General features: G+C 33.4%; 1 protein-coding gene across 2 annotated transcripts in view; it reads left to right on the top strand.

Annotated features, from left to right (window-relative positions):
• The window catches only part of LOC108708858 (cell adhesion molecule 2-like), an 860,128-nt gene that overhangs the window by 784,762 nt on the left and 61,692 nt on the right, over positions 1-13,674 (top strand). For both annotated transcript variants that reach the window (XM_041583368.1, XM_041583367.1), the window contains exon 8: positions 5,307-5,485. In XM_041583368.1, the coding sequence (XP_041439302.1) occupies positions 5,307-5,485 (179 nt within the window). The remainder of the gene's footprint in view (positions 1-5,306; positions 5,486-13,674) is intronic.

Raw genomic sequence — 13,674 nt, forward strand, 5'->3', positions numbered from 1 at the left:
TTTTTTAAATTAGAAATCCAAAGATTTTTCAATATGAAATTCGACCCTTGATAAATATGCCCCTAAATGTGATCTACCCATTTAAGTTTACAATATTTTTGATACTCTCGTTCAGCTGATTTTATTTTTCCTTCATGAATCCAACAATCTTTATGAATTAATCAATTCCAATGTTCTGATAATGATGATAATTCTAGCCCTATATTTTGTTATTACAAAGAAAAGGAAAATCAGTAAAAAGCAAAGTAAATTTTATTTAAAAAATACAATGATAAATTGGACTGCAAGTATCTGTAGTGTTCTGCATCACTTATTTTAAGATACAGGTATGGTACCTGTCCAGATCCAGAATGATATGTACCTGGGTTTTTTTGGGATAACAGATCTTTCCGTAATTTGGATCTTCATACCTGAAATCTATTATAAAATCCTGTAAACATGAAATAAACCCAATAGGCAGATTTTGCTTTCGATTCATTATATTTTAGCTTGGTTCAAGTAAAATGTACTGTTTTATTATTACAATTTTAAACATTTGGATTATTTAGATAAAAATGAGTCTATGGGAGATGGCCTTGCGGTAATTTAAAGCTTTCTGGATAACTGGTTTCTGGATCAGGGATTCCATATCTGTAAAAGGCCTTTGTATGAAGTTTATTTTAAGACCACCCACTTACTCCCTGCTGGGTGCAAAGTTGCAAAATACAGGTGCAATCCCCCAAGTTTTTTTGCAGTCATGGCCCCATCAACATATAGAAACCCATGGGCCTATGCCTAGAGTGGAATCTTTAGGAGGGTGACTCACCGGTACCTATATGGTAAAGACACTTGATGCTATACAAAAACTAAAATAAACATTTGTTGTTGAAGTCATTGGCCTACTCCTTTTAAGACATTATTGTTTTAATAATGTCCTTTCAACAATGTCAAGGGCAACCTTTCATTAAGCATTCAAGTTCAATTATCCAAAATGAGTATTTGGAAATTTGATGACAAAATCAGCAAACATAAGTGTTTTTTTCTCAGTAATGTTAAGTTGTCATTAAGAGCAGCTAGTGAAATCAAACGTTGGGACACTAGCGGCTAACTGCTAATAATAATTACGAGATTAAAAAACTGTTACTTTAGTTTTCTCATGTATCTTGTAGATGTTGTTCATGGAGCAGGATTTTCTGCTTATAGCAAACAAAATAAAAGATACATTATTGGTGAGAGATGCAATTTTGAATATACTGATATAACATATCGCAGGGCAATATTCTAAAACAGACATTCTCTCTTACCAGTAAGAAGAAATCAAAATCAAAATCTGAGATTCATGAATTTACTATACAATGTCTATAGAACTATAGATTGTTGGAATGGGTAGCACTGGAATCCTGAGTTTAATTTGGGCCTGATTTCCTTCAGGTATTCTGGTTTCTTAATACACTTAAGAAACATATAGGCAGCTCCTAATACATTTGACCCAAATGTATTTGATAGGGTTCAAAAATTAGCTTCACTGGAGCAGGGACTGATGTGAATGATATAGTATATAAACTCTGTTAAGATCTGTATAAATATCTTTTAGACACCTACATTAGCAAAATCTGTGGATGAAACACATCATTGAGAGTTCTGACACTCTATCATTTCTATAGACAACACAAAGGTTAGAGAAATTTAGTGATGAGTAAAATTTTATACCAGGCATGGATTTGCATCAAAATTCTACATTTCCAATATTTTTGTGAAACTGCAGCAAAATTATGCCACAACAAAACTCATTTATGTCAATGTATTATGCATTGGTAGCTTAATGCACAAAATAAACTGAGCATATTGATTATACGTGAGTGCAGAGGACCTTTTGTCTTTGTATGAATTTTGTGGTCATAAACATTTTTTGCTATAGTTTATACAGGATCAGTGGCAGTTCCATATTGTAGCTCCCATGATTCTCAACTACAGTCAGGTCATCCCTGTGGTGGCCACTAAAAAGGGTAACAGTTTTGGAGCTTTAACCTTGGAAAGCAAGTTGCAGTCCCATAGACCCTGTGAGTGTAGGATTGGGCTGACCATTTACGGAAGTTTGAGTGTAATATATGGACAAACATCCTGTTTTGTTGTGGAGGGCATTTTTTGGAAGCTTAAGGCACAAATCCCCATATGTGATAAAAGACACTAAGGAGTTTATTTATTAATTAAGTTAAAAGTTTGAATGCGAAAACCCCCAAAAAATAATGTTTTTTACTATAAAAGTAAGAGACGGCATCTCAGAACTGCCAAGGTTGCATATGAGTCAATGAAATCTGCACTGGGTTTCTTGCAATAATCCAAAAATTTTGTGGTTTTCGGGCGGAAAATCCGAAAAATTCATACATAATTTTTTTCGGGTTTCCCGCACAGAAAATTCTCCAGAAAATGTATTGATAAATGAGTGGAAAAAACCCATTCAGATATGGTCAGATTATTTTTCAGAAAATAACAAGATAAATTTAGACTTTCATAAATGGGCCTCCCCGGGAATTATTTATCAAAATCTGAAAATTTCTGATAATTTTCAGTAAAACAATCTGACCAAATCAGCACTTATTTCCCACCCTTATTGATCAATATATTTTTCTGAAAATTTCCCGTGGGGGAAAAAAATCTATAAAACCATGAAAAAATTGGAATTGTAAGAAATTTTCAGATTAGATGCCCGAAAACTCAGAATACCACAAACTCTTCAGATTATTGCATGAAACCCAGTGTAGATCAAGCTATCTTTGGGACTTCTCCTATTGACAACAGGTATGTGTCAGATTTCTTTTTTTTTTTGGACTTTTAACAACCTCAAGGTTTAATAAATTATGAAAATTTAAAGTTTTTTTCCACAAAAAAATTGGATTTTATAGTTAAAACAATGAATTATTTTTGAGTTTTTGGCATTCAGACTTTATAAATAACCCTAAATTTGCCCAGGAGCAGTAACCCATGGTGAACAATATGATTTTTGCTTTTAAACAGGTGACCAGTAAATGCTACTTGCTGATTGGTTGCTATGGCTCCCTGCTTCTGGGCAGAATTAGTGCCTTTTATTACATAACCCCCAAAATGGGTGAGTGTAGTGGAACATTTTTCTTTATCTTTATTAATCCTACGGTGGTATTTCTTTCTTTATAGATAATAAAGTGAAATTTTCCCTTGCACCCCACCCAACGGTATTAACTACTGCATTAGAGGCAATCAACATTTATCAAAGATCAAATTTCAAATTCAAATTTTTTAAAACTCACATAAATTAGAAATTTGACCAACTGAAATTTATTGTTAAAAAAAAATTTCTTAGCAAATTTTTGTACAGTCTGATTAAATGAAATTAAAATATATTAAAAAATATATTAAAAAATAAGACATTTAAATCATAACAAAGTAATCTTCCTGTACATTTGATTTAAAATAGCTATCCACTCAACAATATGCCAGTAATTCAGCAGCTGCTGGACAAATGAGCCAATGATAATTAACATGATATATCTTATAGCTTTTATTTTATTTCCAGACATTAATTTGCCTGACTGTTTTTGATTTTGCAGTAAATGTCAACCTAATTTTAGTAAAATATACTTTATGCTAAAACTTCACTTCTTGGAATTAACTGGTATAAAAATATTTAAAAAAAATGGGTTTGCTCAATGAATTTTCATTTTACTGATGAAAGTCCTAATGGTTTTAAACATCTACAAGTTTTACTTATTTTAAAATTTACAAAGACAGAATTATAACATAAATGTCAAAATGATTCAAGACAAAAACCCATCACATATATTTTAATTTTACAGTTTCTCGTTGCTTTCCTATTATATATGCTATGAAAGTATCCCTTGCTTAGTATTCGTTCACTTTCAGCTTAGTGGGGTAAGGCAATTATTAATGAAAGCAGAAAAAAAAAACTATAATGATTTGAAAAATTTGTATTTTGTAATGTAAAATTCTTCATTAACAGTTATTGCAAATTTTAATTGTGCACATCAATGTTTTAAAGATCTGCCTTAAGGTGTCATATTTTTTGGGTACAAAATGACTTGTTCAATTAGAAATGTTATTACATAAACTGTGCACTGGTGCAACTATAAAATCTGTTTCTACTGCCAGCTAAGGCATTAAAGGTTTTACAAAATATACAAAAAGAAAGAATTATATAATTGCACATATTTTTCTGTTGTATTTTTATTTCCCCAAAAGATGTTTTACATTTCTAAACTTCCTTTTTCAAGAATACTTGTTTTATTATAAACAAAATTGCTATGCTATGAATTTAGAATTATTTTTTTCAGTAAAGTGATATTGTAATGTCTTTCGGGTACATGTCATTTTAAAAATATTTGGGGTATTATATAGAATATGGCATTCCTTATCCATATAACCATTATCTGGACGTTCATAATAATTGAAAGGCCACCTTCCATAGAGCCAATTTTAATTAAATAATTTAATAAACTGGTACCTTGTACTTGATCCCAACAAAGCTGCATGAATCAATATTGATGGAAAAGTGATCCTATTTCAGCAGAGGTATGGAGATCCAAATTATAGAAAGATCCCTTATCCAGAAAAATGCCCTGGTCCCAAGCATTCCACATAATATAACCCACAAATGAACTATTCTGAGACAAATTGTAGTTGGTCTACATTTTTTTAATTTGATGATTATTGGAAGATTTTTTAAAAAAAAAAATACCAATTCTAATATAGTAAGTATCCTAAAAAGTTACATTTGGTTTAAAGTTCTTTAAATGATAAATGCTTACTGTTGGTTGTTATTATTTATTGTATGATGGTGCTCGTTTTTTGATCTCAGTCCAAGTTAATTCACTTGCATAACAAATGGCTCCTTAATTATTATAAGAAGAGCATATTCAAAAACCCACTAATTTATATTTGCAGACACCTGATCCAGGCTATTGCATTTGTTTTGCTTTGTTTGTATAAATAATACAGTGAAATTAGCATCAAGACCTACTGTAAGTTCTCAAATGAGAAACACCATTGCCTCGCATGCATCGTATTCTTCACTGACTCATGAGTTCCGGTCATTTTGACGAAGGGGGGTTGGGTTATATAATACCAACAGGAGGGTGTTGTTTGTGGTTGTATAGTGTGAGATGTATATACATGCACAGCCAAAGCGTCCATTAATTTAATTATCAATCATTATTTAATTATTTAAGATCAAAAAAATTTTTATTGAGTTGTTTGTTATTCTTAAAGATTGTCATTTTAAAGCAATATATTGTGTGCAATTATATTAAAGTGTTTATTTCTAATTAATTTCAAAGACCGGAGCCTGTTTTATGGACCAAGGATGGTGGAGAACTTCCAGATCCAGAAAGGATGACTGTTAATGGACGAGAGTTAACAATAAGTTTCTTAAACAAAACTGATAATGGCACATATCGATGTGAAGCCACCAACTCCATTGGACAAAGCAGTGCGGAATATGTCTTGATAATAAACGGTAAGTTCTGTTGGAAGCACAAAATATTATTTGATAAACTATATCTTTATCAATGAAAGCAAATATTCTCCTAACTCCTGCTGGGAAGTAGTATAAGGATATTAGAGGTCACGATTGAGTGCTTGAAATGCAGACCATATAATGGTGTCTTATGTTATCCATATATATAATAATACACACATTTTCAAGTGATTTTCAGTCTCTGTTATACTGCATAATCTGTTTAGAATATTCCATATGACAATACATATATAATGTGTCTTTTGAAATAAGTGGTAATGGTTCTTTATATGTATGTATGTATGTACTGCAGTACCCAGTTTGTAGCGGTTTTTTTGCCTTTATGTAGTAGGAATCATGTAGGTTGTTTAAAATGAATATAGAATTGGAGTGATGTGGAGCTAATGCTTGTTAAAAAAGTTTGTTAATCAAGAACAAAACATCCTTGATGCTCGTTCATAACCCAGGCACCCAAGCAGTTACATGATTTGATGGAAATGCTGTAATGTTTTAGATGGAAGGCAGGGAAGAGCAGATTTGTTTAATAATTATCTTTCTGCAATAAATGCAACACTTTTGCATGTATGGAACAGCCTAATTGCAAAGTTGCCCACTGATATTTCCATTATAATGCTCCATTTATTGAATGCAATGCCCAAGAATAAAGATCAATTATAAAAAAAAATGATGAAAGCAGCACATTAACCCAGATCATTGTACCATGACCCAGAAATAGAGTGTGATTAGAGACGGTGTAACAGACACTGGGGCAGTGAGCAAGTTGTTTGATTAGACATACAGTAGCTTGTATTTTCCATTCTGTTAGCTGATTGGACTGTGCAGGAGTTGTGTTTCTTTGGGATGAAAGTATAACTTTTATAGACTTTAATGCATTTGGGAAAGTCAAATGGGACAGATTCGTCCTTCATTAAACATGGTAAATGCACCAGTGCAGTCAGCCGTGGTAACCAATAAGATATTTTCTTTCATTTTCAAACTTGTAGGAGACTTTTCAAGGCTATTTGTTAATTGACTACTATTGGCAACTAAACACCCATGTTATGTTTTTTTCAGTCTTTATATTTCACCTCAAATGAATTTATGATTGTATGTAGGTACAGCAATTAAAACTGATTCGTTTTTCAAAGTTTGCATATTCAAATATCATTAAGCTGTAGACTTTTCTTGCTTCATTTGCCTTTTCTGGTTATCATTTAACAGTAATTACATGCTAAAGCTACAATTTTCTGGTTGGATAATATTTTTATTAAAAACTAAGCCTATTGCAGGTAATTTGTCACTTTTTTGTCTAGGCTGTTTATGGTATCTCCTTTTAGTTCATTGGAACAATAGATGTTTTGAACTAAAGATATGCATCTAATAATAAATGTGCACAAGGACAAATATGTGAGGGTCATGGTGTACATTTTTGTGAATGGGTTTCTATGGCAAATTTTACTCTCAGGGTAACACACAGGAAGCCAGGTGTCGTTAAAAAACCTTGATTCACTCTGGTGCTCCGTCAGGCAACCACTGGAAGAAGTGAAATTGTAAAATATGGGAATCAAAGGCAAGGAGCAGATTACCTGCTAATTAGTGTTTTATTGTGCATCCACGCGACATGTTTCGGGCAGCAAGGGCCCTTTTTCAAGCAAATTTGCTGATGTTATTATATTACATTTGGTATTGCTTGTTCCGGAAAACCATTTGCCTGTATGGAATTTATTTAAAAAAATGTAAAAAATAGTTTATGTATTGATGTTACTTAAAGGGGCCGATTCACTAACTTCGAGTGAAGGATTCGAAGGTAAAAAACTTCGAATTTCGAAGTTTTTTTGGGCTACTTCGACCATCAAATGGGCTACTTCGACCTTTGACTACGACTACGACTTTGAATCAAAGGATTCGAAGTAAAAATCGTTTGACTATTCGACCATTCGATAGTCGAAGTACTGTCTCTTTAAAAAAATCTTCGACCCCCTAGTTCGCCATCTAAAAGGTCCCCATAGGCTTGGCTAACTTTTTTTGATCAAAGGATATTCCTTCAATCGTTGGATTAAAATCCTTTGAATCGTTCGATTCGAAGGATTTTATCGTTCGATCGAATGAATTATCCTTCGATCGTTCGATCGAACTATCTGCGCTAAATCCTTCGATTTCGATATTCGAAGCCGAAGGATTTTAATTCCTATTCCAATATCGAGGGTTAATTAATTTGCTCCTTATTTGTTTTTTTAATTAATTTGCTCCTTATTTGTAGTGATGGGTGAATTTATTCGCCAGGCGTGAATTTGCGGCGAATTTGCACGATTCGCGCCACGGACGCCGGTGTCAAAAACGGGCGCCGGCGTCAAAAACGAGACGCCGGCACCGTTTCGCGAATTTTTCGCCGTTTCGCGAATTTCGCGCATCACTACTTATTTGTTTTTTTTGGGGGGGGGCAGGGGCAGATGTGTTTTTTCATGATTGCTAATATAGGACACATTTGCACAATGGCAGTAACCCAAAACCACTTAGGCAATTAGCCAGTCTGCTGTAAGCTGAATAATGAGAACAATTATCTGTTTGTTATAGGTTGTCTAGTTCTACCTAAGATGCAGTACTAATGTATCAACTTATGTATCGTTCAGAAACACCAGCTATAGTGTTAAGGAAAGGTAAAATTTAGACAATCTTAGTAGCTAGAATTCCTCCAACACCTTACAGAAATTATTACCATGGGCTATAAGGGAACTCAGGGCTATATTCCCTACCATTTGCAGGCTGTGTAAGTAGAGATATTTAAGGAAGAAAAGCTATTTATAAAGATGTTAATTAGTAATGGGCGAATTTGCGAATTTCGTGCAAAATTTGCGAAACTGTGAAAAATTTGTGAAACAGCGCCGGCGTCCATTTTTTTTTTTACGCCAACGTCCTTTTTGTTGGTGAAAATGCGCCGTGTCCATTTTTTTGACGCCGGCAAATTTTCGCCAGCAAATTTTCACGGCCGTCTTGCGAATTTATTCGCCGGCTACGAATCGAACAAATTCGCCGCGAATCCGCGCTTGGCGAATAAATTCGCCCATCACTATTGTTAATATCAAAAGGGTATCGATAGGGTAGGTGTGTCCATCTATGAGCTCTATGTTGTTTTGGGACATGGCACAGTGCAATGTGCAAGAATATCAGAAACATCCTTGTGTGATGATAAAACACATTAATCTATTTAACTCTCCTTTCTGACCACTCTCTGGCATAAAGATACATTGCTTTGTGGGTACTATGCACCAGTGGGCTAGCAGTAATTTTAAAAAATTAACAAATTGTTATCATAACCACTATCATATGTAGTAAATATTTTAGAAAACAAAGATTGCTGTGCAAAAATGCTATCATAACTAGTATATAACACAAAATAATCATTTAGCATGTATTTTATGAAGCTGATGGTACTTATTGTAAAGGAGAAGGGAAAGACATTGATAAATGTTTTGGCAAATTAAGCAGACCATATTCACGCTTATTTCTAAGATCCCATCTCTTTACACTGAAGAGTTCATTTGCCCTAATACAGAGGTGACATGCTATGGTAACAATCGGACAAAATCAGTTTGTATTTTCTATTAATATCCTGCTAGAATATTTCAGGTCACATTTTCAATCTGAATCTTCTCATTTGAAAGTTGAAAAGCCAACTATGAATTATTTATCAAGTTCAGATCTGCAGCTGTGCCAAGGTCCCTATGAAGAGCGCTGCTTAACGAACCTAATCCATGTTGTGCCATCTTGGTCTCAGTGTGAGACACTCAATAGAAACATCCTAAGCTTCTATCTCTCCTTGTTAAAATCATTAACAAATCAGCAAATTCATTTCAAAAGGGGGGGGGGGCTTTGAATGAATACAATTGTACAATGTCTTAGTTAAACAATATGCATGTTTATTTACAGATAATCACATGCAATATGACTTTAGACCAAGGACTGTATATAAACTATATTTTCCATTTTCTATAAACTGAAAGGAAATAAAGCACTTTATAGGTTTATAATACACAAAAGCTATCTTGTAAATTATATCCTTATAAACGGTGAGTTCTGATGTTATTTCTGTCTTATGACTCACTGAAATTTGTGTATTATAATAAATAAAGTACCCCCTGTTGCAAAATATGAGGATATTAGAAGTTACCTCGGAGTTCCATGACCTGTATAAAAACACTCTGCCTTCGGCCTCATACTTTTATATGATCATGAAACTCCTCGGTAACTTATAATATCCTTATAATTTACAAGAGGGGGTACTTTATTCACTATATATTCTTTAACCTCTAGAGCTCCTATGATACTGTTCTTTCATGGAACCTTGAGTTGAACAGACAAAATGTTTCATTGCTCAAATTCATGTTAAACCAAAACGACTTACAAATGCAATAAAAGGCAATAAGTTTGCCCAGGAGTAGTTACCCATAGCAACCAATAAGATGTTTCTTTTTAAACATGTGACCAGTAAATACTACCTTCTGATTTGTTGCTATAGGTTAAAAACACCACCTCAAATACTGATAAATCTGCCCCTATAATGCTATGTATTTTTATTATTTTATACTGTAGCTCACAAACTGTCTTCATATCACTTCATATGACATACTACTAGGACTACTGGATTAGAGCAAAATATTATGTAGATTTATAAAGCTCTTGAGCTTCCTTGCTGCAAAAAGTGTCATGGAACCTAGTGACAGTACTACAGATGTCTAATGTGGAGGAGGGCTGTTTGGTATAAAAAAATATTTATTTATAAAATATAAATATATGTATATATAATTATCTTTAAATCTATTTATTCTAATATTATTGGATCCCATTAATATATTGTTGGCACCAAATATTGCTGGAATTACTGATTGTAGACTCAGCCATTAATGAAATGCCCCTTGACTTAGAGAATAGCATTTTCAGAATCATGCATACCTACTTTTAATACAAATATACTTTTATATATATATATATATATATATATATATATATATATATATATATATATATATATATATATATATATATATATATATATATGAACTTTAAAGGGGCAATGGGGTGAGAAAAGAATTACACACGACCATATTATTGCTTCTTTTGTAGATATTTGGTGTTTTATAATGTGATCCAGGAGATGCCCAGGGAAAAATGAGCAATTGTAAACACAATGAATATTTTTTGATCCCTAATTGACTAATCCAGACATAGATCAAGGTCATTTGTGATTGCTTTTAACAGGTGCTTGCTACAGATGAAAGGCAATACACTTTACATGTCAGAGTAGATATGCTGGAATCAATACAGCTATGAGCAAAATGATTACAATTCACCTGTAACATTTTCTTTCCACTCACGTCTAAGCAGCAGCATTATTTCCATTTTTCATTGGAGATGGGGGAATGCTAGGGGGGAAACAAGTGTAAAAGACCATATGCAATTTTTGTTTTGTAGAAGGGATCAAACTGTTAGAATTCTCTGTGCTGCATTTGCTGAATCAATACTGCTGCTACTTTCATTTGTCTTGGCTTTTATTGTTAATAATAAATGTCAAGAAGACACTCACAGAAACAGGAAGGCCCTTGCAAAGTCGGATACTGTGGCAACATCGAAATGCACAGAATTGGTGTCCAGTGAAAGTACATCCATATCATTTAGGAGTAGACCTGGCTTTCACACTTATCAAATTCTAATTGACTTCCCTCAATTCCTAAGATATATACTTTGAAATCTGATGTTTGCTTTCTGTAACACATCAGCTAGAGACCTTCCTTTGCATTGGATTCTTTTTTTGGTTTAACAGCAGGTATGACTTAATATGTTAAAAAATATATATAGTGTACCTTTTAATAAGACATTATTTTTTTTTTTACAGTACGGGCATGGGATCTGTTATCCAGAAATCTGTTATCCAGAAAGCTCTGAATTACGGAAAAGCTGTCTCCCATAGACTCCATTTTATCCAAATAATCCAAATTTTTTAAATAATTTCCTTTTTCTCTGTAATAATAAAACAGTAGCTTGTACTTGATCCCAACTAAGTTATAATTAATCCTTATTGGAAGCAAAACCAGCCTATTGGCTTTATTTAACGTTTCCATGATTCTCTAGTAGATTTAAGGTATGAACATCCAAATTACAGAAAGATCCATTATTCAGAAAGCCCCAGGTTCCGAGGATTCTGGATAACAGGTCCCATACCTGCACAAAAAAAAAACTATGACTGTTTAGTTGATCCACGAAAAAAGATATTTTCAAATTACTGTGATGTATTTTTATTAAGCAACAAATTCATTTATTAGTTATTGCTTTCATGCTGTTTTTTGGTACACAGTTCCATTAGTAGGCTGTAAATGTATTTAATGTGTGAGGTTACTGTGCTAGTTAAATTCAGCCATGTAAAAGTGGGCAATACACCTGCTTTCTTTGTGTTATGCAACCTGTGCCGCTTCCATATATTGTACATTAGCAGGCATTGTTCATATTGATGAAAATTAGTGATGGGGCGTTTCGATTCGCAGAAAAATTCGCTAAATTTGCAAAACTGTGAAAAATTTGTGAAACGGCGCCGGTGTCTAGTTTTTTATGCTGGCGTCCATTTTTGACGCCTGCGTAAAAAAAAAACAGATGCCGGCGTCCATTTTTTTTGACACCGGTGAATTTTCGCTGTGGTTTCGCGAATTTATTTGCCGTTTGCCCATCACTAATGAAAATATTTTATTATCAGTTCCCAGGGTTTCTATTACTTACATGGGAGCATGTTTCATATAACAATAAGAATATATACCTTGTACTTTGAAAAGTTTACCCTAGGGGACATTCTTAATAATCGATAAGGCAATAAATGCCTCTACTAGTTGGCACTGAATATGTTTAATGATCATGACATGTAATGAAGGAAAAGCTTTCTTTACTTTAGATGTGTTGGTTTTCCCTACATACCAGTCCATTTCTATATAATTAAAAGCCTATTAGCTGTAGCCTAATAGTGTCTAGCCTTTGCTAATGGCATTATGAGCTGAAGCACTTCCTCTTCATTATATAACACACTCAGTAACCGTAACAAACCTCTTAGAATTTACTTGCTCTTTCTCTCACATCCTTTGTTAAAAGTATAGTTCATTATAAAAAAAAATATCTTTTTTTTTACTTTCACTTGCATGGATGTGGAGTTCTTTTTGCTGATTAACAAGAGGGTTCTGCAGTATTGTACATAAAGGTTAGGTCTATAGATCATAAGTTGATCTTTAGATTTACACAACAAAGAAAACATTTTGTTTTTCCAGTTCTGCAGTCGAATTGTGCCTTACAGAAATGTATCTTTTCTTTAGCTATAACAGTAAGGATGTATCTTACTAGCCCAGCTGGAAGGAATTCCTTGTAAAGGTCTGACCATCAATATCAGCCTCTTGTTTGTAATATGTTTTCAAGCAGAGAAGCTAGCCTGGTAAGGGTGAGATGGGCTAAAAGGAGACAAAAAGCCCTTCATGCAGACATGCAACATAAAGCCTTCTGAAAACAGAAGGAATTGACTTGCCTCGTGCAATATTCATAGATTGTAATATTTTTTCAGAACTTAATTTTAGTAGGACAAATTAACTTGTGGAGAGAAAACAAAGTAGCAAGCTGCTGGAGAACATTTGCCTGGGTCACCCACACTTTTTAAGAGTACTTTTGTTATTTATTGTGCATTCTCTGTCTAGTCTGCACCAAGTGAACCCAGAATAAACTATTGGAAAGTCCTCCAACATCATACAAAATATTTCCTATCATATCAACCCCCAGTGCCATAAAAAAGAATATCTGGAGATGACATCATATAAATCTAGGCGTAAAGTAAAAGAAAGACAAATGGGTTCATTGTTACAGGCTTCCATGGCCCATTAAAAGTTCATTTAAAGCACCCACTAAATTATTTTGAGATTCAGCAAAATAAATACATTTTCCATTAAATATAAAACATGGTGATGGTCGGATTATAGCTGATAATTGTTATTGGATAACAGAGCGACACTGAAGAATCTAACAACATTTGGGGGATTTGGAGTTAAAGCATCAACAATGTCATAGGATGAAGACGTGAACATTCCACCCATTTTAAAAAACATATTTTGCTATCTACTGTAAATAAACTTTCATATTTAACATCAACCTAAAACATATATTTCCCAAAA

This window comes from Xenopus laevis, chromosome 2S, assembly GCF_017654675.1.
Source record: "Xenopus laevis strain J_2021 chromosome 2S, Xenopus_laevis_v10.1, whole genome shotgun sequence".
Taxonomy (NCBI): domain Eukaryota; kingdom Metazoa; phylum Chordata; class Amphibia; order Anura; family Pipidae; genus Xenopus; species Xenopus laevis.